The sequence below is a fragment of the Haliotis rubra genome, unplaced genomic scaffold (assembly GCF_003918875.1).
Source record: "Haliotis rubra isolate DU_JTF1 unplaced genomic scaffold, ASM391887v1 Scf391, whole genome shotgun sequence".
Taxonomy (NCBI): domain Eukaryota; kingdom Metazoa; phylum Mollusca; class Gastropoda; order Lepetellida; family Haliotidae; genus Haliotis; species Haliotis rubra.
Window position 1 is genome coordinate 800,751 of NW_025767070.1, and position 26,606 is coordinate 827,356.

General features: G+C 39.8%; 1 protein-coding gene across 8 annotated transcripts in view; it reads left to right on the top strand.

Annotated features, from left to right (window-relative positions):
- Window positions 1–410: 410 nt before the first annotated feature.
- LOC124286789 overlaps window positions 411–26,606 on the top strand; it is a 61,540-nt gene continuing 35,344 nt past the window's right edge. For 2 of the 8 annotated variants that reach the window (XM_046723219.1, XM_046723225.1), the window contains exons 1-12: window positions 414–512; window positions 1,932–2,556; window positions 3,304–3,495; window positions 4,611–4,713; window positions 6,465–6,610; window positions 6,733–6,888; window positions 7,063–7,160; window positions 9,893–10,039; window positions 10,923–10,966; window positions 11,605–11,738; window positions 12,001–12,340; window positions 12,885–13,136. In XM_046723219.1, the coding sequence (XP_046579175.1) occupies window positions 500–512; window positions 1,932–2,556; window positions 3,304–3,495; window positions 4,611–4,713; window positions 6,465–6,610; window positions 6,733–6,888; window positions 7,063–7,160; window positions 9,893–10,039; window positions 10,923–10,966; window positions 11,605–11,738; window positions 12,001–12,340; window positions 12,885–13,136 (2,250 nt within the window). In that variant the 5' untranslated portion in view covers window positions 414–499. Of the gene's footprint in view, window positions 513–1,931; window positions 2,557–3,303; window positions 3,496–4,610; window positions 4,714–6,464; window positions 6,611–6,732; window positions 6,889–7,062; window positions 7,161–9,892; window positions 10,040–10,922; window positions 10,967–11,604; window positions 11,739–12,000; window positions 12,341–12,884; window positions 13,137–13,266; window positions 13,451–13,775; window positions 15,361–26,606 lie in introns of those variants that run through there. The other 6 variants (XM_046723218.1, XM_046723220.1, XM_046723226.1 and 3 more) reach the window with 6 other exon arrangements.

Below are 26,606 nucleotides of genomic sequence, written 5' to 3' on the forward strand. Positions count from 1 at the left end.
CTGGGGACACCAGACACAGATTTCACGCAGTGTACTCATGAGGGATTCAAACCCGGTCTTCGGTGTAACGAGATGACGCTTTAACCACAATTATCTGAGATCGACGGCTGGCAGAAAATGCTCGCAAATATCTTATAATGCCCATGTTCAGTCGGACAAGCAGAACAATTCGTGCAGCTGCAGAAACAGCGTTAAGCCTTCTAACCATGGCTGCTGAATTGTGCGTCGTGTCATATGGATTTCAAACTTGAAATTGTTACGGGTTACTAGTATGTGTAGCACACCCCACACGAATGTGTCAATACTGATATCAAATGCTTTATTGAACAGGCTCACACTAGGACATGAATGTTTGGTTGACAGCTCTGTTGTTAAGACACGGGTCGCCTCCCTTTACTCAGCCATACCTCACAATTCATATCCTCATTTCCTAGAAGCGCGATACGTTTCCTTGTATGTCGTGTTGTATGCTACGTGTAAAGCCACCTCAAGCTACAAGATGGCTCGACGTGGTAAGATCTCTCTTTCTGTTGAGCACATACATATACGTTTTTTATCTGCCTTGTAGACAAAAAACTGTGAAACGTTTATAGGTGTAGATTTACAATAATTCTTGTCGAAGTAGCCAGAAACAGTGTATGCTGGTTTCAGTTGGGTCACCGCGACCTTGTATGCTGACGAATCAGTTCATACTTGTACAGTGAATGGTTTTATTTGTTTTCAAACCATGAACGGCAATAACGCCATGTACAGCAATTACACCATGTTCGGCAATAACACAATGTACGGCAATAACACCATGTACGACAATAACCCCATCTACGGCAATAATACTTTGTAAGGCAATAACACCATGTACAACAATAACACCATGTACAGCAATAACACCATGTACGGCAATAACACCATGTACAGCAATAACACCATGTACAGCAATAACACCATGTAAGGCAATAACACCATGTACGGCAAAAACACCATGTACAGCAATAACACATGTACGACAATAACCCCATTTACGGCAATAATACTTTGTAAGGCAATAACACCATGTACAGCAATAACACCATGTACGGCAATAACACAATGTCCGGCAATAACACCATGTACGGCAATGACACCATGTACAACAATAAACACAATGTACGGCAATTACACCATGTCCGGCAATAACATAATGTCCGACAATAACACCAAGTACAGCAATAACACCATGTACAGCAATAGCACCATGTCCTGCAATAACACCTTGTACACCAATAACACCATATACAGCAATAATACCATTTGCAGCAATAACACCGCATATGCAATAACACCATGTACGGCAATAACACCATGTACGGCAATAACACCTTGTACAGCAATAACACCATGTACAGCAATAATACCGTGTACAGCAATAACACCATGTACGACAAGAACACCATATACAGCAATAACACCATGCACGGCAATAACACCTATACGGTCACGTATATGCCAGTTACTTATTAATAATCTAAAATAGATCGGAAAAACCCAATTACTTTCATCATGATTGGCAATGTAAATTTTGAACAGAGAATGCCAAGGTGTATGTAAAGAAAGAAGACCTCTACACCTTTATTCGTTATTTTCTTAGCAGGGATTGGTTATGTACGTTTCCCGAAGTCAATCATCATTTTCTTTGTTTCGGGTACATTTATAAGCAAAAATCATTCCTGACACCATTTAGGACTGATAATTTCTGTTCTATAACTGGTTTCTGAATGTCAGATATCAGACAGCTGCATCGTCAGCAGAGTACAAGAATACAAAAGTTGTCAGGTGTTTGTATGCAGAGTAAATATATTTGGAGAAACAGGCTGCAATATTCATGGAGAAGTTTTCTCATCTAAGGCATATGCATTACCGTAATATTCTATTTTTTTCTATTTTCGGAACTTCAGGTATCTTCAAATATCTTAAAGATGACATGTGCGAGTATTATCCAATTGGAAACACGAGATCTGTGGATGTCACCCATGGATGTCAGGTTGCCGAGGAGTGTAACATTTTGCTGCTTGGATGTGGCGACATCCGACACGTCCTTCACACCATGCACGTACTACACGAAGATGGCACGACAAAGGCAAAGAACCAGGCAATAAACTTTCACATCAATGACATCGAAGACGGCATCTTGGCGCGGGATTTGGTCTTACTCTTCCTTGTTAGAACCATTAATCCATCAGATACTGACGAACTGAAGACTCTATGGGCAGTTTGGTACGACGTGTTACTATCAAAGGCACACCTACAAAAACTGAAAGAGGTGATGGAAGAATTATCAGATCTCAAATCAGGCACAAATGGTATATATTTTGGAAATGGAAAGACAGAACTGAAAATAAAACAAGCCCTCCAGTCATGGTTGAAATTTGAAATTTCAGGTAGACAGACAATCTATAAACGAACCAATTTTCTTACAGCGATGTACGATGAACACTTTCCTGAAAGATCAGTGCAGAGAGTTTCCTCAAGGCTCGTCGCCCAAAGCAACCGATTGGATTACACAGAACGTTTGAAAGACAGGTATTACGTTTCAAAATCATCAGTCATCACCACTTTTGGAGAGGTCTAAGAAAAGGATGATGACAATAATTATTATACTTCTTAATTAAGAGCTTAATTCGTCATCCCATACCCATGTCCTTGTGTGTCAACTAATAAACTGTTAAGACCATGGTGTCGGAATTTCTCCACTACTGTATCCAAGACAGCAGGAGCTGGAGACGCCACAACTGAGGATGCCCTTGTCATATTTTGTTAAGCAGAAAAATGTAGCTTCATACTAAGTGTTGTTGCCATTAGCGAACAAGAGTTCTCTTCTCCCATGCCTTTGACGTCACACCAAGCCATTCATGATGGTTTTGAGCAACGCTAACTTCACTAACTCACCCTCATGGCTGCCTGTAGACCTTTGCGGGACAATCAGAGTTGATTCAAATGAAATCTGTACTCATCTGTATAGTATTTCAGTATTGTCTTCTGAACCTCAGATGCTATCTACTACAGACTGACAGAGACATGGAATATAGTTGCTCGGACCGCTAAATGTTGAAGCTGGGTGCCCACACAACCGGTTGCATACAGTTCTGTGCCTATTTGGTCTCAAACCAGAGCTTATGATGCGCCAAACAGATATGGTTGCTTTGTTGCCGTTACGTCACACGTGGACTGCCTTCCCTGTTGCGGGTCAAAAGTGTTCCCGTGCTGTAGATAACGTCCAAAGAATATTTCGGTGACCTGCAATTACAAACTTTTCACAATTATTTTCAGATACCAACAAGAAGTTCGTGAATATATCACAAGTGGCGTGTCGAGGGCTAATTCAACAGCAATGACCTCTGAAAGAATGCTGGATATATTCCATGGCAACGTAACTTTTTTCAGACCAGGATGTGATGATTGGAAAGTAGAGGACAACAGCTGTCCTTTTATGTGCTATGACGTGGAACTACAGCTGGACAGGTAGGATCTGTGATTTTATAGATATGCATTAATCAGGCACTACTCACTTTTTTATTGGGAGTGAGTGAGTGAGTTTAGTTTAACGCCGCACTCAGCAATATTCCAGCTATATGGCGGTGGTCTGTAAATAATCGAGTCTGGACCAGACAATCCAGTGATGAACAGCATGAGAATCGATATGCACAATTGGGAACCTATGACATGTGTCAACGAAGTCATCGAGCCTGACCACCCGATCCCGTTAGTCTTTTTTTTATCTGAGACATACGAAAGCACTACATGTGGATGCTTTGAAAACCAAATTCTGCGTATTAAAATGGTTACTGTCACAAAAACAACTACAAAATTGAAATTGAAATTTGGTATTTGCAGTGCTTGAGGAATGTATACAAACGCGAAAGCCATGTTATATTTGACCACTTTCTAAAATGGCATTGTGTATTTCAGAAAATATGTTCACCAATCTAATTGTCAAACAGTTCTCAATTTATAATTGTTTTGAGTGCATGAACCACATCAGAACTTTGTGTAGCCACCAATCGCACAGGTAACAACTGCCCCTCATACGTACAATCAAGTGTCGAATTTTCATCATCGGAACCCTGTACCATTCCACGTAGAGTGTCTGCTTTAATTCCTGCAAATGTTGAACAGGAGGACCTCTAGCTTGAACTTGGGTCAGTGCGAATGGGCAATGGCGTCTACGCAACAACGGCTGTCGGAAACGTACAAATACTAACTTTCATATAGTTTCGGTTTTCTAAGAGTCACGCTTCACGTCCTAGCCTGTCAGTCCAGCAGCCCGCAGCCCGCAGGCTCCTTCTGATAGTAGTTCTTCATCATCTAATTGTGTCTTGCCAGACGAATTAGGACTCCGTCATCACTGTCACTGTTCTTAGGTCTTCCCATAGCTTTAGAGATATTGTGGGAAGCATGTGCTTTCAGTAAGCTGGTGTATTATCGCCTGTGTGGAACAGAATTTTAAAAATGTCCTTATTATAATGATAGTGCTTAATTTTGCTCATGTGTACATGATGTTTTTTGCAAATGTATTGACGAGTCAGAGTCATCTATACTAGCATGCCCTTGCATGAACATGAACCCTTTTTTTCAAGATACAATGGTGGAGATACCACAATGTGCTCTTTATTTCTTGAAATATTGAGGAAATGGGTGAAGAGCTACCAAGCTACAATTAAGTCTGGATGTACTGCCAGGGTACGTATAGTATGGGGAGAAAACAAGATGAAAGTAGTTACTGAGTTTCATATTATAGTGTACGTTTGAATCAAAATGCTTACACAAATCGCAACATGTATACTCAGAGAAAGAATGGGGAATTAGCAAAGAAGATATAACTATAAACAGGTCAACTAAACAACATGTACATTGATTGACTGCTCATTCATTGGCTTAATAGTACATTGCTTTGTTTCAATAGTAAGGTACCGATTTTTCATATATCAAGATCACTTTATCTTCAGTAGTGTACGAACGACTGTACATATGTAATATACTAAACTGCAAAAGAAACGTCAGTTGGAATTTTCCTTCGCAGAAACGGATAACTGTAAACTCATTTAATGTTTTGATTGTATATTTTTTGACAACATCTCAAACTTTACCTGAGCAAAGACATTCCTTCCTAAACTCCGAATTGAACCCAGGAAATGCTCAAAAACGCAGTTTTCACAAGGACCAGCCCTACAAAATGCACCCCAAACCTGGTTGAAGCATTCACATTACAACGTCAGCAGGATGCCGCGACTCACGACAGCTCAGAGGAACTAGGCGCTAGGAAGATTTGAAGCTGGCCTCACTGCACATGCCGTTGCCAATCACTTCCAGGTCAACGTTCGGACCATCTACAGGCTGCAGCAACGTTTCCGGGCCACCAACACCACAAATGATCGCCCCCGTATTGGTAGACCAAGGGTTACCACAAGACGACAAGACCGCCATGTTGTGCTACAGCATGTACAGAATCCCCTTCATACAGGCATCCGAAACAGCACGCGAGACAGTGGGAACACACGGAAGACCAATCAGTACTGATACAGTACGCCGACGTCTTAACAGCGGGAACCTCCATTGCCGTACACCTTACCGTTGATCTATCGTCACCCCTCGTCATCGGCATGAACGTCTACAGTTTGCCCAATAACACCAAAATACAGGCGATACAGGCAATGGAGAACTGTTCTGTTCACAGATGATAATTGGTACTGAGTATCAACTGCAGATGGCAGAACAAGAATATGGCGACGACGTGGCCAGCGTTACTCGGACCAATGTGTCATGAAAAAGATTCATGGGGAAGTGCAAGCATCATGGTATGGGGTGGAATAGGCTTGAACTAGAGAGTGGGTCCTGTGGTGTTCCCGAACCTTGGTCCGGGAGCGGAGGCGGCCAAACGACCAAACATCGACCAAACTCTCAGACCCCACGTCACACCACATTTAGCACGTTACCAGAACCAAATTTTCCAGCATGATAACGCCCGGGCCCATACTGCCAGAGCTACATGGGACTTCCTACAGCAGAACGGTGGCCAGCCCTGATTTCTGATTTAAACCCAACTGAACATCTTTGGGATGAAATTCAGAGGAGACTGAATACTGTCATACCAAGGCCGATTTTTTGCGCCAGGCCTTTCTCACAGTGTGGTTCCAGGTGCCAATGGCCTTCATCAATCGATTGGTGCACTCCATGCATAGATGCTGTGCTGCAGTTATTGCCGCTCGTGGTGATCACACTAGATACTGAAGTCAAGAGTCTGAATGGACTGCAAATGTTCACGTAATGTCTTGAAATTGTGCTGAGTTACTCATGGATGTGTTAAGATATTGTGCACAAAAATGTTTTTGATCCGCTTATTATGTCCATTTCTGTAATGATTTGATTACAGTGCCTATCTAATTTTGAATTCATACTGACGTTGCTGAGTATATTACAACGCATAATTTCAGTTCTATCTGTGGCTGGGGGATGCAATAGAGGTTTGTGAAGCAGACCTCCCAAACAATCTCCTATTTGACTTCATCGACACATCGAACATTGCGGATAGAGTTGGCCTGATTCCGTTACTGATCCGTTGCCAAGAGAGACTCCAAAAGTAAGCAGCGTTGGGGGGATTTTGTGTTCTTGCTTTATAACTTATGCCGCATGAAAAATGTAACTGCTGCACTTTGTGTTGCAAATGGTATGTATTTGTAAAGTTCAGAGCCTCTCTTTTAGGCCGAATGGGGTTCTGAGGACAGAGACCTTTCATTGGGACAAAGGCACAGCTTCCTTGTTAGAATCGTTTCTGCGCCAGTGTTTGGATATTCCTCAGTTGATGTATCCAACTTTCTTTGGTCTCCATCTTGCTGAAGAGCTCACGCTCGGTCACGAGTAAGTACAAGGCTATTATACTTTATCCAACATATACTTTATGTCCGTTATGCATTTTGTACCAGCAATTCTTTGCATCAAGACTGATTATTTCTTGAATGATATATTAACATACAGCGAGCATAAATCGATTTAAATTCTGCTTATTGTATGACCTTTTGTTACTGATTTCAGGAATATCCTTGAAGCCGGATCATTTGTTGGAGTAACAAAGTTAGCCTTAAGATGGAAGGCAGCTAGGGAACAGGAGATATTGACATTGTCTGCAGATGGTAAGAGGGTGTTGCTTACTTGCATACTTAAAAATGTATTTCTGGTTGCCCGCTCATTTCTGACAACGTGCGGGCGTTTGAATGATAATTTTATCCGTTTTAGCTATAATGTTAAATGTTTGATTTATGTGCAACCAATATTTTTAAATGTTTGATTTATGTGCAAGCTACATTGTTAAATGTTTGTTTTCTGTGCAACCTAAATTGTTAAATGTTTGATTCCTGTGTAACCTATATTGTCAAATAAAATTAGAACCAATTTCACATTTGGGAGAAGCAAAGATCTGTAGAAGGTTTGTACTGTATAGGCGCGTTTACCTGAAAAGGAATATGATATGCTGGAAACTGTACAAAACCAGTTTTGTAAGAGTATCCAAGGCCTTTCAACGTGGATTATTCACAATAGCCAGAGACAGCCTGGTCACACTAAGAAGATATATGCACCAGAAGTCCTTGGTATTTCTCGGTAAACTATGTAACAGCGATACTGAATTTGTCTTTAAGAAAGTGCTTGTGCATAGACTCTGTCAGTACAGACAGACTTCATCACTGATAAAGAGCGATATAGCAAGTCATCGCCAATCTTCCACATGCTTAATCCTGTAACAATGTATGACCTAGATATACCGGTTAAAGAAAGAATACCTAAAGCAATGGACTCATATGTTGCCTCTGTTACATAATGCCAGAATGTTTCAATAATATTGCTGCTCTTTTACGTATCAGCACACTGAGCATTCAGTCTCTTGAGTGTGAATGTGGCACAGTTGCCTATGATATTGTAAAACATGTATTGCTACACTGTACTCTCATACAAAGTAGTAGAGACGCTTTGACTGAGTCACTAGTTGAAATGCTAGATGTTGACACTATTGTCAGTTTATGGAATGATGAAGACCTATTTGTCTCATATATGCTCGGTGGTCTACCAAATGTATATGCTCAAGAGCTTAAACAAGAAATGTGGTTTATATTAATAACACTAATCGCAAACTCTGTAAAACCCTGGCTACGTCAACTAAAATACCTATCCAATTTTTGAATATCACACTCTGTAACCTGTAAATACATATGTATAACCTATGTTACAACCTGCCGTACCTTCGACTCCGGTGGAAATAAAGATTATCAATCTATCTATCTACGCCACGCCTTGACGCTGCGACATGGAACATCGCCATTGAAAGAATGCACGCTGGAGATTACCAATCTTCTGTTACCAGGCGTCTGAATGCTAGTCTGAGCACGATATCACGGCTTGCAGCTCGTTACAACCAAACAGGTAAAACAATTGACTGTTCCCGTTCAGGCAATCCTCGAGTCACCACTGCAGCCCAAGATCGGTACATCCGGGTACTGCATTTGCGTGATCGTACTGCCACGGATGAGTGCACAGCAGCCAGGGTACCTGCACCGGAGGATATCCGGTCAAACTGTACGGAACAGGTTAAGAGAGATTGGACTGAGAGCCATAAAATCCGACGTCGGGACCATGCTACATCGTCACAATCGCGGTCGCGTTATCTAACATTATCCACCTGGTTGTATAGACATTATTTTCTTATAAACTGATGTAAAAATTCATGTACTAAATGTTATTTGTGGACGAGTTATACATGTTTGAAAATACAACATTTTCGCAACAGATTACTAGGTTATGCGTTTCTTTTTTAATACTATACATCCTACACAAAAGTACCATCGAATACTTCGATACTGTTATGTGGAACTCGTCTTTCTTACATCTAAGATCACTTTGCAGACAGAATCATTCAAGTACACTTTCATGTTAGCTTTTACGTAGATTCAGATAAGAACATCGACAAACTTTTTTTTATCAATAAAAATAGAGTGGTTGTTCATCCAGAAAGTTTGTCCTTATCTGATCCAATAACAATGCCACTCAAAGAAGTTGTACGTAGATTGTTAATATTGAAACCATGAAGAGATACCCAAAATGTACATAATGTTGTTATGCAAAGATCTGTCCGAAAGACACGTTACGTGTTTCTTTTAGGCTGTAACAGATGTAATCCATAGTACACTTTTACATTTTTTAAACCTGCTCAGACACCAACTTGACTAACAGTGTGGAAGCAATTGTCATTTAGTCATGGCCATAACTTGTTGGAAGTGGCATGTCAAAAATGTGAATGTGTTATGTTCTCTACCCTCAACTAATTCAATTGTCAATGCAACGATTCTAATTCAGCTTCTTATCACCATTAAATTTACTCTGACCATTAAAGCAGTCTCTGCAAATCTAGATAGACCATGTGTATATCTCGCCGTAAACATCCCTGTCAGAATTTGATCCTCGGCACACAATGTGTATTACTCACCCGTGGAAGATACTGCAGTGCAATATTTTCACGGTAATATTACACTAGTGTAATACCGCTAGACATGACCTCATAATGTTTTACAGTATGACTGAGAGTAAGCCAACTATAGACAGTTTATATTAAATGTTATGCTGGGGAGTAATAAACAGAATACAAAGCTTTCACTCGTCTGATATCAAATCATTAACTCGTTTAATAAAAAGTGGCATCACACGGAAGTTCGTTTAGTGTCTTCTATTTATCGTAAGAGACGATTAACAGGATAGTTAAGTATGTTATCCATACGTGTGATGCTTGTATCAGCTGAATTTCCGAAGTAACAGATTGCGATCAATCATTTTACAGATCCGTCAAAGACTAATACCTCACTTTATGGTCATGTTCCAGGAGGGGATGCCCTGTCCAAATGTCTTGCTCAACTCCAAAATAGAATTGAAGTGCTGGACGTCCGCGATACTTGTGGCTACAGCACAACTAAAATAGACAGTATATCAAAGGAGAGGTTGATGCACAGACTCAGGAAGATCACCACCGGTGTGTATTGCAACATTTCTATAGCTGGATATCATGTTGTACAGTTGAACGAGTCTATAATTGATGAAACGTTAGACATCCAGTAAACTACAGCTGTAGTTTAGTTTTACGCCGTACTCATCAATATTCCAGCTAAATGACAGCGGTCCGTAAATAATCGAGTTTGGAACAGACAATCCTGTGATCAACAGCATGAGCATCGATCTACGCAATTGGGATACGATGACATGTGTCAACTAAGTCAGCATGCCTGACCACCCGATCCCGTAAATCGCCTCTTACGACAAGCATGGGTTACAGAAGACCAACTCTAACCCGGATTTTCACGGGTCACTACGGCTGTAAGGGACTTGGGACGACTAATGTTAGTTCTTTATAACCGAGGTATATACGTCACATACGTGTTCCCACCAAGGATGGCAGCCAAGCGTGTGCTCAGCGGCAAAAGATCCTTTTTTCATAAAGGAGGTTTGACAAGCACGAATATCTGGACTCTATATTATATATTATATCTATTGCCCATGCACCTGAAGAAATCACTTGTTTATATACATGAAATATGTGGACACAATTTTTCCATATTTCAAGTTGAGACTTTGTAATCTTTTCTACCTTGACCATGCTGCTTATTGATATTTAAATGCATATATTCACATTGTCAACTGCCACTCATCACGAAGTACTTGGCAAATAATTCTGACTCTTCAGTGTTTTGGTTGGTGTCAGTAGGTTGGAATTTGAGTTTCAATACAGCCACTGCAAATTTATGAAGTGGCTATGTGTGTCAACATTCAACTGGGGACTACATTTCGAGGTAGGTTACAGTGCCAATTATTATACATTGCTACTTTTTCTTTCATGAAAATGGACTTCTGCATTTCAGAAAGAGCACCTGCAGATTCAGACATTTCTTCAGGAAACACGTTTGTAAGTCAAACTTTGTCACTATGTTCCCAGTGGTTGTTACTATTGCATGTTAAGATAGCTCAAAAAGTCAGTTTCTCTGAGTAAGGTGGAATTGGTGTGTGTTTAAGAAGCTCGTGTGTACGAGAACACTTGTAATGGGTAAGACCAGTTGTTTGTCATTTAAGAACGATTGTACAATTGACTCTGCTCTCTGCAGAGATTTCTTATGGACGAGGAAAGGGGTTTGTTGCTTTTCTTTCACTTGGCGTCATTGAAATCTAATTTGTATCATAAAACAAGTAAAATATAATGTGACTAATTTATAAGAACCTAGTCAGTCAATAGTATTGATGAATTTAATAATTTGCAGTAATACAAACGTTCTCTACCTCTGTTTCAATGCTGTATTTGCGAAAGCAATTATCGTCTACAATGTGATAACATCATACAGCTGGAATACTGCTGAAACAAATATCTGCTCATGATATAGAAACAACTGTACAATCGACTCTGCCTTCGCAGAGATCTCTTATGGATGTGGAAAGGGATTTGCCGCTTGTATGTATAATTATTGTCTTGACATGATATTGCCGTGAGACACTGTTGCGATGGAAACTGCCATTATGGTTTAAGTTTCTTCTTTTCACGCTCCGGTGAAGACTGTAATCGAGAACATCGATCACTACCAGGTGAGGATTGAAACTGATACAGAATCCCTGAAAGATGGAATCTTCACAACTGACATGGATGCGGGAGATCCACATGTTGTGGGGCTGAAGAACTGCCGTATTGGGTAAGATCAGTTGTTTGATATCACTTGGTTCATCAGTAAAATACTAATTTGGATGTAGTGACCTGCCAATGTTAAATGATAAAGGTTAATGTAATGTTTTTTTCTGAAACGGGTGATGATGCGTCTCCAACATTTTACATTTAGTTCAAAAATCAAATTGTTTTCTAAATGTCAATATGTAATGCCGTTGCGGGCTAGAGAAACTGAAACCTGACACGTGGTTTACATGATTATATTATTAGTTTCCATTTCACATTATCAGGTGTACAGGCTTTAGTAAGACACTTCGATTTGCATGCGGTATCAACATCAAGTCCAGCAACATCAAACTATCCAGGAAGAGAGGAACTATTGAAGCTCGCTTCGAAAAGGATCCCAGTTTCACTCAAGGAGACCGACTTTTACCCTGGAAGAAACTTGATGCAGGCTTCATTTTGAATCTTCCAGACTTCCCACGGTCGCCGTTTGGAGAGGTCTCAATTAGTTGTTATGCTCGATGCATGCACTTTGGACCTCTTCCTGATTTGCAGACTGCCACACCATTGAAACAGTTCCAGTCCATAGTATTATACCTGATGAAAACTGTTCCATTTTCATTAGGCGTAAGTAAACATTCAAGAAATGAATGATTGGTATATATTATCTTTAGATTCTTTATTAAATCCATCACCTAATGACAATAATTAATGAAGCAATAATAAAATTGACGTTCAGTTCGTTGTAGAGGTCCGGGCCAGTGAGCTTTTAGAAAGAATCTCTTGCAGTTGCGATATAAAATATGTATGTCGAGTCCGTTCAGAGAATCAGCAATGATACTCATAAATTCAACGAAATATTGTTCCCTTTTGAAAATACGTGTAATGCATTTTAACTTATGATTTGTGTGCCATATGTATGATATGTATGTAGCACGATGGAAAACAAGAACTCTTCATGAAACTAGCCGTTCCCTTGTGTCGCTCCTTTTCTTCCCAGGCTTGTTTAATGGGTGACAAATAAGGGGATCTTGCGGACCAGTGTAACACGTAAACCTTGCTCTGTTAAGATACTGCTGTACAACTCGAGCAACATGTGGTCTTGTGTTGTTATCCTGTTGAAACGTCACTCCAGAGTGGGTCTGTTACGTTTTTCCGTTTTTAACAACAGGTACCAACAATCGTGTCCATCAGAGTTCCAAGTCAAGCAGATCCGTCTATCAGAGTCAACAGCAGATTCTATCTGGAGGATCTGAAGATTTATGAGAATAAACCAACGCTGTTTTTGACTTTCATAGATTTGGATAAAATGACGCAGCTCCTAGCGAAAGACAAAATCAGCCAAGAAGAAAGCTCACCCTTCCTTCCCCTGCTCTGGGGGTGTATGGAATTGGATTCACAGTCTTCCAAATATTTGGCTCCGGTAACTACCTTCATCTATTAAAATTATTACAATTATCAAAGTGATAATATGTTTGTGAATATTCCGAATGCAGAATATTGACCATCGCTAGATACAATATATATTCCTAATACAGCAAATTTTCGCACAGGGGTTTTCAATTCTGATGCAAATTCTGGAACTGAACTCTTACCGGAGAGCCCAAGACTACTGTCAGGAACCAGACAAAAGATGGGTGATGAGAACATACTTGAGAGCAAGATACCCGTACATGGATTATGAGACGTACAATATGCATCTGTCGGGGATTACAGAAGAGGATGTCATGAGTAAAAGTATTGTTTTGTTGTTTTAGAAACGAGTTTTAACGAATGTAAATATTGTTATACTCACATCACAGACACATTGAATGTTATAGTTTGTTATAACCTGACTTTATGTATGTTCGTATGTAATGCTTTAAATGTTTTAGATCATTAGATGTCAGTGAGACGAATGACTGTCACTGAATTGTTCAAATCAGTGTAGTGAGTCCATCATTGTCAGCGCAGTTAATATAATCAAATCTCATGATCAGAACGTGAGATCAATTATTGGGACCATTTCTTGAACCATTCCACGAACAAAGACTTTTTTTTTCATATTTTCACGATGTTTCAGAAAGATTTACATCGATAGCCGAGACCCGTCTTGGAAAACATGACTCCTCCAGGGACCAGGATATGACATCCCAGGCCTCCAGGCCTTCCACCCATTCTTGTGACAGTTGTGGCAGGACATCATCAGAGTGCAAGAAATGCACGGGATGTCACCTTGTGTTCTACTGTGACCGGGCATGTCAGAGGAAGGCGTGGCCTGTGCACAAACATATCTGCAGGCGTACTTGAAGTCATTGTGACAAATATGAAAGGACCTACAGACCTCTCGTCATTAGCAGAAACAACAATATTCCATGTAATCAGACCTACAGTGAGTGAGTGAGTTTTGTTTTAAGCCGAACAATATCACGGTGGCGGACACCAGAAATAGGCTCACACATTGTACCCTCAAAGCTACAAGTTAAGTGAAAGCGAGTGATAACTGATACATGTTCTTATCAATGAAATTTAAGTCATTCCTTGTACAAATTCTGCAAAATTAGAAGACAATGCTTGCTGTATATGTAACATTAAACCTTCCTTTACATTGTTGTGAACATGAACATATGGTATATATTGTAAATTATTCTGCAGGCAATTCAACTAGAGCATCTGAAGCTTTGTTGGAAAATATCCCCTTAGCAATAGGAGAGCTAAGGTAATCCGCCCGAGAGATCCATTCTTCCTTGTTAACTGCAGATACTGCCATAACGTAGTCTTCACTTGTTTGGCAACCTGGTTTTATCCTGGCTCTTTGTGACCTACGGAGAGGTGGGGTCGGCAATATCCTTCTCCTACGATGTTCGGATACAGGTCTATCTGGAGTCGATGTCCCGCAGGCTGCATCAGGCGGGGGAACATTAGGTTCCACTGCTGGAAGATCTGGAATGTCAGCTACGTCGGCTGCTTCTTCGTTATCTTGATCTATGCGATCGTCTGCTTGAACCTAATCTATGTGATCTTCTGCATGACCTTGATCTTCGTGATCTTCTGCATGACCTTGATCTTCGTGGTTCATTGCTTGACCTTGATCTACGTCCAGAATGGTATCTGTATCCACTTCAACCTCACCTTCAGCTGGCCCATCAGCTGGTGTACCAACTGAATTTGAAGGGTCTGGTCGTGTCAAAGGTAACATTATGTCATCATCAACATCATCATCTGAACTCTCCTTGGTTTGCAATTCCTCAGGGAATTTCTGGTCAGATGCTCCAGAATGAGGTCTTGACACCTTGGATTTTTATCTTAATACTGGTACAGATGCATCTGGGATTGGTAAAGAACCGATAGGAAGTAACAAATTCCTATGGAGTGTCCTTGTCTTCCCTGGGTTTGGTTGTTTCAGAACGACATAGACGTCCTTTCCCCATTTATCAGCGATCGCTTGCCATCAAATGCTACTATTTTCACCAGAACCCGATCTCCCGTCTCCAGCATGGCTTCTGTAGCTTTGACGTCATACGTCTCTTTCTGTCTTGCTTGAGGTTTGTTCACAGCTTTAGAAGCAAGATCATAGGCTTGTTTAAGTCTATCCCGTAGAGTTTTGGTGTACTGACACACTTTAAAAAATCATTTTAAAAATGTATTTCATAATGATTTTGTTGGGAATGCTTAAAAGTTCAGAGTTTGTTATCATGCCCTTTTTGAATAAGTGTTTTAATAAATTGTTTGAAAATGGTATTTTCCCCCGTTGTTGGGCGCGATCAGTTATTGTTCCCTTACATAAGAAAGGTGATGTCACCAATCCAGATAATTATAGAGGAATTTCCCTTATGAGTATTTTAGGTAAAGTCTTTACATCTGTTCTAAATAACAGACTCACTAAATGATAAAATTCCCGAATCACAAGTAGGCTTTAGAAAGAAATATTCAACTTCTGATCATATCTTTACACTAATTGCACTAGCCCAGAAATGTCTATCCCGTCGTAAGCGTAAATTATATGTAGCTTTCGTTGATTTCCGTAAAGCATTTGATTCTGTCAGTCGTTCTAAATTGTGATATTCTTTAAGTAATGCTGAATTTATTCAATTTTAAAAGCAATGTGTATTAATGTGATAGCTTGTGTACGTTGTGGTGATGATAAGACTGATTTTTTCAACTGCCCCGTTGGCTTAAGACAAGGATGTGTTGTGAGTCCAATTCTGTTTTCCCTGTTTATCAATGAATTGTACTACGATATTATCGCAAATGCTAAGCATGGCATCCAAATGTATTTCCAGATCTCTTAGAACTTTTTATTCTTTAATTGCTGATGACGTAATTTTTTTATCAGAATCTGTAGTTGGACTACAAACCCAGTTAAACATTTTGGAACGGTATACTAAAACATGGGATTTATCCGTTAATCTAGATAAAACTAATATTGTTATATTTAGAAAAGGTGGTCGGATATCTTCTAAAGAAAGGTGGTCCTTAAATGACCAACCTGTAATTGTCTCTGATCATTACACTTATCTTGGTATTAAGTTTACATCTGCTATGAACTGGAAAACATCTGTTACTGAATTATCATTGAAAGCTAAGAAAGCATTGATAGGTCTTGTATCTGCCTTGTGTAAAATTGGTGTGTTGACGCCCAGTATTTACTTTAAACTATTTGATTGTCACATTCAGCCTATTTTTTGTATGGATCCGAGATTTGGGGATTCCGGAGATATGAATGCATAGAAAAAATACATCTGATGGCTTGTAAGAAATTTTTACATGTAGGACCCTCTAGACCGAATTGTATGGTGTACGGTGAATGTGGGAGGTATCCCCTGTATATAAATGCTCATATTCGATGTATAAAATCTGGTTTAAGATATTGTGTATGCAAGAACATAGATTACCCAAAAAGGCTTATAACATGCTTGTTCATTTGGACAACATTGGTAAAGTGACATGGGCATCTCATGTAAGAAATCTTCTGTTTGCACATGGTTATGGTTTTGTATGGTTAAGTCAGTCAGTTGGTGATGCAAGTTTGTTTTTAACTCAGTTTCGAGAAAGAAGTTTTAATATGTTTAATCAAGAATGGCATTCAGTAATACATAATAGTTCACGGTACGACTCTTATAGAATATACAAATCACTACTCCAGCAGGAGAAATATCTGTCGTTTTTAACATCAAAGATATTAAGATATCCATTTATACGTTTTAGGTAAGGTTTGATCAACATAATGGTAAACGAAGGAAGACATGTTTATATTGAACAACTAAGAGAATGTGCCCACTGTGTAATGTAGATGTGGAAAATAAAATCCATTTTTTTACTTGTATGTCCTTTGTATAAAGATTTGCGTACGAAATATACTGAGTCAAAAATGGAACTTCACAAAATGTAATTTGAAAACTAATGAATAATTTTTCTCTGATGATACATCTATGTATCCGAAATGGGATCCCTATCTTTCGACTCTAGAAAACGTTAGCAAAACCCAGTCAAACCCATCCATTCCTCGTGCAAATGACGTTAGTGCCAAATCAGGTTTTGCACGTGCAGTCGATCACGTGATCTTCGCATCGAAGTTTTCTTCATATGCACGTGTTTGCATTGGCCTCAAGAATTGAAAAAACACTTTTAAACCACAGTTCTAACGGTACTTGAAATGTCACGATTGTCAAATGTGCAACGTGAACGTGCCGTTGGCATGTTGCAAGCGAGAAGATCAGTTATTGACGTCGCAAGAGCAATGGGATGCAACCGTCGTACTGCGTATGATTAACGATGTCGTCTACAACAAACTGGCACCACTTCTGATCGCCCAAGGTCGGGTCGTCCACGTGTGACGTCACGAGCAGAAGACCGTCAAATCGTCCTACGTCACCTACGTGACAGATTTCTGCCTGCTACACGAACCAGGGCTGAGATGTTTAGAGGTCGACTGTCCTCACAGACCATTCGAAATCGGTTGCGGGCTGCCAATTTCCATTCTCGACGTCCATATCGTGGGCCAATATTGACGCCGTTTCATCAACGTCAACGTCTGCTGTTGGCCCAACGTCACCTCTGATGGACCCAGAAAGATTGGAATCGAGTCGTCTTTAGCGATGAATCTAGGTTTACCCTCAGATTTGCGGACGGCAGGCATAGAGTCTGGAGACTACGTCGTGAACGGTATACCCAATGTTGTGTACAGGAAGTCGACAAATTCGGGGGCTGAAGTTGCATGGTGTGGGTGCTTTCTGTGGGAACAACCGTGCTTTCTCCGTGGAAACACACCGTTCCCGACTGCTCACCTCTGAACTCGTCATCCGTGGAAACCTCTCGGCCGCTGCTGCTTACCGCGACCAGAGTGACTCATCACGTTTGGGAGGCAGATTTCGTACAACCTCACACAGATCTCAAGCAATGAAGAATCCCCAACCAACAAGCATCAGGCAGTTGAGGACCAATCCCATACCATATCTTGTTCTTTTTATTCTTGTGACATTCTGTAAGAAAGAGTGTATAATGGAACTGATTATCTTTGTCTTGAGTATATCACACAGACTCAGCAATATATAACAATTTAACCATCTTACCATCTCTTGCTGTGCCCTGAAGAAAGAATGTGAAGTATTTTTGACTCTATATATAGCTGACCTACACCTTATTAGCATTTAAACTACTTGTTTCATCAACTGACCAGCATGTAATAATAAAGCTGTCGTACTATATCAATTATGCTCTTATTAAACGTAGCAATCGGATACAAAGTTTTGTAGGTCCATCGTATTTCACTACTTGTACATAATTTACTGCCTGTATCATGATTTGCTGTTTGGATCACTAATTACTACTTATTGCACCATATGTATAATGTATATGTATAACTCCAATGTATATGGGCCGGATGCGTTTGTACAATAAACCTCTTTGACTTTGACTTGGATGTACTTGGTTCGATATCAAGGGGGGGCGGTGGGGTAGCCTAGTGGTTAAAGCGTTGGCTCGTCACGCCGAAGACCCGGGTTTGAATCCCCACATGGGTACAATGTGTGAAGCCCATTTCTGGTGTCCCCCGCCGTGATGTTGCTGAAATATTGCTAAAAGCGGCGTAAAACTCAGTCAGTCAGTCGATATCAAGGCCAAATGCCAACTCAACTGGTAGTCTGAGATGCCTGCCATACATCAGGAAATATGGAGAGTAACCTGTTGATTCATGCCGTGTAGAGTTATACGCATGTACAAGTGGGCCTACATGAGATTTCCAGTCTCTCTTCGCATCAGGGTTAAGTGTTGCAAGCATATTTAGAAGTGTTCTATTAAATCTTTCACAGAGACCGTTGCCCATTGGATGGTATGGTGTTGTCCGACTCTTCTCCATGTTAGTGAGGTGACAGAGTTCAGTCATCAACTTTCCTTCAAAATTTGCGCCTTGATCGGAATGGATTCGTTTCGGTAAACCATACTGCACCCCAAAGTTTTGTAAGAAAACTTCAGCTGTTGTTCTTGCTGTCATATTCTGGTAGGATAAGCCTGTGCATACTGTGTAAAGTGATCTGTTACAAATAAGATGTGTTGTTTTCCTCCTTTATATGGTTCAAGGGTCAAGAAATCCATGCATACTAATTCCATAGGCTGTGAAGTTTTGATGTTGACTAACGGAGCTCTCACTGCTGTTGAAGTTTTTCTTCTAAGGCATCTTTCACAGTTCTGCACATAATCGATGTTCTTTGTCTTTCCTGGCAAGTAGAGTCGTTCTTTTATGAGGGAATACGTCCTGTCTCGTCCAGCATGGCCAATCTGATCATGAAGACACTGAAGTGCAGACTGTCTAAATTTCTTTGGCAACACTAATTGCTTGCAATCTTCTCCATCCACTGATGTTATCCTGTATCCTGACACAATTTGAAGTTAGAAAAACTCTTGTTCAAGGTGATCAATTCTGTATCACCAATGCAAGCTTGATGCTTTAGTCTTGTTCCACTCCAGAGATGTTAAATGACTGTTTTCAAGGCAGAATCTTTGGCCTGAGCTCTCCTCCAGTCACGTGCATTCAAATCGCAGGTATCCTCTGTCGTGGCTAACCCTGAGTCGTCCACTACTGCTGATGACACACAGATACTTTTCACTAAACTGGGTGCAGCTGTCATGTTACAAATGGCATCGATAGATTCTGATGTTATGATGTTATCACTGGCTGTTGAAGTCAGTGCAGTGCTTCTGCATCAACATTTGACTTTCCTGGAGGATACTGTATGTTGAAGTTGTAAGTAGATAAAGCAGCCAGCCATCTATGGCCTGTTGCATCTAGCTTGGCACTGGTGAGGACATACGTGAGTGGGTTGTTATCCGTAAGGACAGAAAACACATGACCGTACAAATAATCATGACATTTCTCTGTTATGGCCCATTTCAGACATAAGAACTCCAGTTTGTGGGCGGAGTAGTTGCGTCCAGACTTATTCAATCCTCAGCTGGCATAAGCAATTATTTCAAGATGTTCATCATGATGCTGATATAAAACAGCCCCCAGTCCATGTGTGCTAGCATCAATGTGTAACTCAAATGGCTTGGAGTAGTCAACATACCCAAGAATACGAGGTGTTGTCAGGTGATCTCGCAACTCTTGAAAGGCTTTTTCCTGAACAGGTCACCATATCCACTGTACTCGGTCAACTTTGTCTTTCCTTGATTTGATTTCTTTGAATGTATCTTTGGCATCTATTCCGATAGAGGTTTAGCATTTTTGGAGAAGTCCTTGACAAATTTTCTATAGTATTCGGCAAATCCCAAAAACTTTCTGACTTCCTCTGGACTTGTTGGTGTGGGCCATGTTTTGATCTTTTCAGTCTTCTCTGGATTTGCCACAATTCCATTTTCAGAGACCATATAGCCAACATATTTCATACGATCTTTGAAAAATTTGCATTGCTTTGGGACTAATTTCAGGCCACATTCTCTAAGTCGTTGAAATACACATTCCAAACGTTCCAGATGTTCCTCATAGGTCTTAGAGAAAAAAATCAAATCATCAATTAAGACGAGGCAGATTTTCAGATGTAATCCTGAGAGACAGTTTTCCATTAATCGTTGGTAGGTTGCAGGGGCATTACAAAGTCCGAATGGCATCCGACTGAACTCGTAGAAACAGAGTGGCCCAATGGTAAATGCTGTTCTTTCTTTGTGTTTCTCTACTATCTCTACCTGATGGTATCCAAACTTCATGTCAAGAACAGAGAAGTATTTCATGCCGCCCAAACAATCTAACAATTCTTCTACCCGTGGCAAAGCATAAGAGTCTTTCAAAATCTGCGAATTGAACTTGCGGCAGTCCACACATACTCTTATATCTCCATTGTGTTGGCGTACTAAGACCACATTTGATGCCCAAGGACTGTGTGTGTCTTATCACTCCAGCAGACAGAAGTTGTTGAAGGTGACTGTAGGCTTCATCGTACATGGCTGGAGGTATTCGGCGATGTCGCTGCTTGAAATGGATATCATTGACAACGTCATCATCCCCTTTTGAAAAAAATGTCTTTGAATTTGGTGATGATGTTCAATCCTAACTCCAGTTCCTTTTCAGAGAGGCCTTCTTGTTCAATGTCGACTTGTTCAATGACCTTTCTTACATCTTCTGTCTCAAGGGGTAAGATACTTTGGATTAGTACAGGGTGGAGTTCACATAACAGAGCACGTGGTCTGATAACAACAGTCTGAGTAGTTACATTGGCTACATGTACATCAACGGTTCCAGGATGTTCACAGTTGTAGTCAACAATAGACGGGGCAATGTCAAGGTCGCTTGGAATAGCTGCACTGTCAGTGGGTTGTAGCATGGCACAGACCTTAGGGAAGTTCACGTTCCGAACTATCTGGCCGCTAATGACGATTTCACTGTTAGCAGGGATATAGATATTGGCAGCTTCAGCATTCCTCACAAGTCCAAGCTTTCCACCATTTCTGTGAGGTTTTCTTTCATGTAAAGTCAAACTACGCATAGCCAAATACCATGGTGTATACAAAGCTGCTTTCTGAAGAAACTTAACCCCATGTTTGCTCCTGCATTGATCCATTAGATGAGAAAGAATGTTTGTTCCTAATAAAGCTGGCACTTTGTTGTTATAGTTGGTATCTTTGGAGATTAGGAATAAACAAGAAATGGGCTCCTCAAATCCGATTCCTTTTGCCTCTAGGTTAACATCAACGTACCCTGTGTTTGGTAAAGATTCCCCACCTGCACACTCCATGTTAAGGATATCTTGTAAAGGCTCCAAGGGAACATGCTTCAAGTATGTATCATAAAATGACTGTCATAGAATGGAAACAGTTACTCCCGTATCCAGCAATGATCGAACCTGCACTCCTCCTATAATGACATCCACTTCATTGGCATTTCCAACCACCTCGTCAGGTATCGGCTTTGGCTTGGGGCACTCATAGATGCCTACAGGCGGCCCCTGCCCACAGGTCTGTGCGAGTTTAAAGCTCGTCCTGTCCTACTATGGTCCAGTCTCACGTGGCAATAATACTGTGTATGTCCTTGGTTCTGCAGAGTACTGTTCTGTTGTAGGTTGGTAATCTGAATAACCTTGCTGAGTATTTCTCGGTGAATCATATCTTGCTTGTGGTGGACCATGACCAGGGTTGCTTGTCCAATTATGATGTCCAGGTGCTTGTTGTCGTGGTCTACTTCCCCTATGATGATATTGTAAGTCCTCTCCTCTTGTACTGGCTTGTTTGATTTCCACTACCTCTGTTGTAAGCTTGTTTAGTATGGCCTTCTTCCACTCAGGAGGCTGCTGCTCTGTAGCTCTCTTTGCAGTGGCTGTTATGGTTGGTTTACTTGGCTTGGCAGAGCACAACTGATCGTTCTCAGTTTCCCGTAGAGCTTGTAATAGGTCATCAAAGTTGTCAGAAGAATCAAACTTGTGTCCAGAGATGTTCTTTAAAGATCCCGTGGTCCCGTCCAGAGCATGTTCCGAAGCATCTCATCTCCATCTATGTGTCCAGGGCTATCTTTTATTGCACGAGCCAACAGTTCCTCCAAACGACAACTCCACATGGAAACATCTTCATCATTATTCTGCTTGGCACTGTAAAACTGAGCCATTCGTGATTCCTTTATGTTGGCAACATCAAAGATGATCTTCAGTTTCCTTAGGAGTGCGGAGATATCACTTCCATGCCTCATGTTCACAGCTATCTTAGCGGCATCTCCCTTAAGTGAATCCCTAATAGCTTGATCCTTGACATCCTTGGGATAGCTCTTGGATTCCAGAAGACTGTTGACATGAGAACTCCAGACATCATATGGTGTATCCTTCCCATGCCTGTCACCACTAAATGGAGGAATCCTGGGAAACGTTGATAGACAACGGAAGAGGATTGGGCAGCAGTGCTAGGTCCTTCTGTTGCAGGTTCTGTCTTAACAGTAAGGGAACCTTTCAACCATTGTTCAAAGTCTTCAGGTGTATTGGCTTTGGGGTTTTCCTTTCCACGTTGAAACACTTCAAGCATATTCTGAATGTCTTGCTGTGTGAATTCCATGGTGACTAACAGCAATGACTGTACAAAACGATTCCACAATATGCGAAAACACAAGGAATGCCGACACCAATAACCAAAACAAATCATAGTCCAGCCAGACCTCAAACCAAGCACAAACCCAAGAATCAAACCTGAACTCTGTCACCAACTAGTCCCACAGAAGACACTAGATGTTACTATATTTACTTTTTAATTGATTATATCCTTGTTTATATTGTAAGTCATTAGTTTCTGATTTTTAAAATGTAGTTAATATTAGGTCGACCTGTGGCCTAACCAATTGCTCAAGGAGGAGAAGGAAGAAGACGGGAAGGAGATATACTTTCGAGAACAATGCCGCCAGCAGAAATGAATTGTTTAATTTTGAGCCCAAGAGGCGGAACAAGAGAATATTTCTTGTTGTATAACTCCTCATAGAAGGGAGTGAAGACACAGTTATATGCAGGGTTAGATTTGTTAGAGTACAGTTTTGTAATATATTGTAAAGATAGTTTTATACGGCGTTGTGCAAGAGATGGTTCATCTGCCTTAACGTAGATACTGTCAATAGGAGAAGTTCTAAGACAAAGATGTAGACGAACAGACCATAACAGAAAACATTTTTGCAAAATGAGAAACAAGTATAAAGCTTGCTACAGAGTATAAGACTGATTTTTCTATACAAAAGGTACAAAAACTTACTGACTCCATACACTCTCCTTCTAAATTTTGGAAACTGCTTCGGACATTTCGAAAAACGTCAAGTCCAAGATCAAACACTTCGAAAACAGAATGGATTACTCATTTCAAGAATGTTTTTTTCGAATGAATCAGTTTTTAATGATGAGATTGATACACATCGTGATTTTATGGACGCTTTGCCTGACACCGATAATGATTTAGATATGCATATTTTAGACACCCCCATTTCAGAAATCGAAATAAGGGAAGCTATATTCAACTTAAAGAATGGTAAATCGCCAGGTATAATTGAAATGATAAAATGTTCAACGACAGAGGTTTTACCTTTTCTCCAAAAATGTTTTAATACCATATTCGAAAGTTGTATATTTCCAAAAAGCTGGTCGTGTTCAATTATTATCCCAATACAAAAGAAAGGCTGTTTTGATAATCCAGATAATTATAGAGGAATCTCCTTAATGAGCATCCTTGGAAAAATATTTACATCAATACTGAATACAAGAATTACAAAATGGTCTAATCTGCACGATCTAATTCCAGAGGCGCAGGCTGGCTTCAGAAAATCTTTTTTACTTGAGACAATATATTAACCTTATACGCAATTATCAAAAAATGCTTAAGGCGCCGTAAAATAAATTTATGTGGCTTTTGTTGATTTTATAAAAGCGTTTGATTCTGTTGATCGTCATAAATTATGGTTATGTTTACGAAAGGCTGGTTTTAAAGGCAAAATGTATAATATTCTAAAATGTATGTATGCCAATATAAAACCACGTGTACGTTATGGGGATGATACCACCGACTATTTTGATTGCCCAGTTGGACTTCGACAAGGCTGTATTTTAAGTCCAAATTTGTTCTCTTTCTTTATAAGTGAATTGTATTTTGAAATTACAAATTGCGGTAAACATGGAATTCAAATGATTCCTGACACGATTGAAATATTGATTTTGCTATTTGCCGATGATGTTATCCAAGTATCAGATACTATTGTTGGACTACAAAATCAACTTAACATCCCAGAACGTTATACGCATGATTGGAAACTGTCAGTTAATTTTGACAAAACAAATGTTGTCATTGTTAGAAGAGGAGGCCCTGTGGCAAAAAATGAGAAATGGTCCCTAAATGGAAAGTTGATTACTATTGCTAATCACTGTACTTATCTGGGTGTACTGTTCACTCATACAATGAATTTCAAGAAAAGTGTAACTGATTTGACATCACGAGCCAAGAAAGCATTAATCAACCTCATGGCTGTATCTCAGAACTGAGGCGTTTTAACACATAGTATGTACTTTAAATTGTTTGATTCTCAAATTCAACCCATAATGCTATATGCCTCTGAAATTTGGGGGTTCCAAAAACATGATTGTATTGAGAAATTGCATCATTAAGCTTATAAAAGATTTTTATCCTTTGGTAAATCAACGCCAAGTTGCATGATATATGGCGAGTGTGGTAGATACCCTCTTTTTATCAACTCACAAATAAGATGCTTAAAGTATTTGTTTAAGATTCTCGGAATGCACGAACAACGAATTCCAAAATTCGCTTATAATATGCTTCTCAATTTAGATAATATTGGTAAAACAACATGGGCGTCACATATAAGAAACCTTATATTTTCTCACGATTTGGGGTTTGTCTGGTTAAATCAAACAGTTGGCAATGTTCCCCTATTTCTCAACCAATTTCGAGAACAATCAATCAACATGTATCATCAAGAATGGCATTTCACATTAGAAACAAGTTCACGTTGCGATCTATATAGATCCTTCAAGAGTCTCATTCAACCAGAAAAATACTTATCTGTGCTAACATCCCAAAATCTCAGACGCAAATTATTCAATATCGACTTGGTCTTTCAGAACTATTCGTAAATAAGGGTAGAAGATTGTCAATAGAGAAACGTTTAAGATTATGTAAATTTATGTCATTCAGCCATTAAAAATGAAATCCATTTTACATTTTTCTGTCCATTTTATGTTGATCTAAGAACCAAATATATACCAGTGCAACATCAGTCAAAATATCAATTGTGTCAATTGTATCCTCAAATAATGAAAACGTTATTCTCAATCTTGCCTTATATGTAAAACATGCTTTGTCTTTAAGAAATGAACTGTTAAGCATTGGTTAACTTTATTTTTTTTCATCCTTGTATTATTGTGTGTATTTATATATGTATATCATGTACTCTCCTCGTATGTGGGCCGGAGGCCTTAAGTATAATAAACACTTTGACTTTGACTTTGACAAAGACTTGGACCTTGGTGGTGGACAGAATCATAAATTTTAAGGTTGCTTTTACAGGCTCCACCATACACGATGGAGCCATAATCAAGTTTTGAACGGACCAGTGATCGATATAGATGTAAGAGGGTAGCCTGATCCCCTCCCCACTTTGAATTTGACAGAACTTTCAACAAGTCGAGTGCCTTCAGGCATTTAGTTTTTTAAATATTTAATATGTGGTAAACAAGTCAGATGAGAGTCATAAATAAGTCCCAAGAACTTGGCCTCTTTGACAACCTTGATGGGTGTGCCATTTAAAAATAGTTCTGGGTCTTTATGCGGTTTGTATTTTCTACAGAAATGTATATAATTTGTTTTGAATTTAGAAAATTAAAAATACCGTTTTCAATTGACCATTTAAGATTTATATTGAGACATGATTGTAATTGTCACTCTATTGTATGCATAT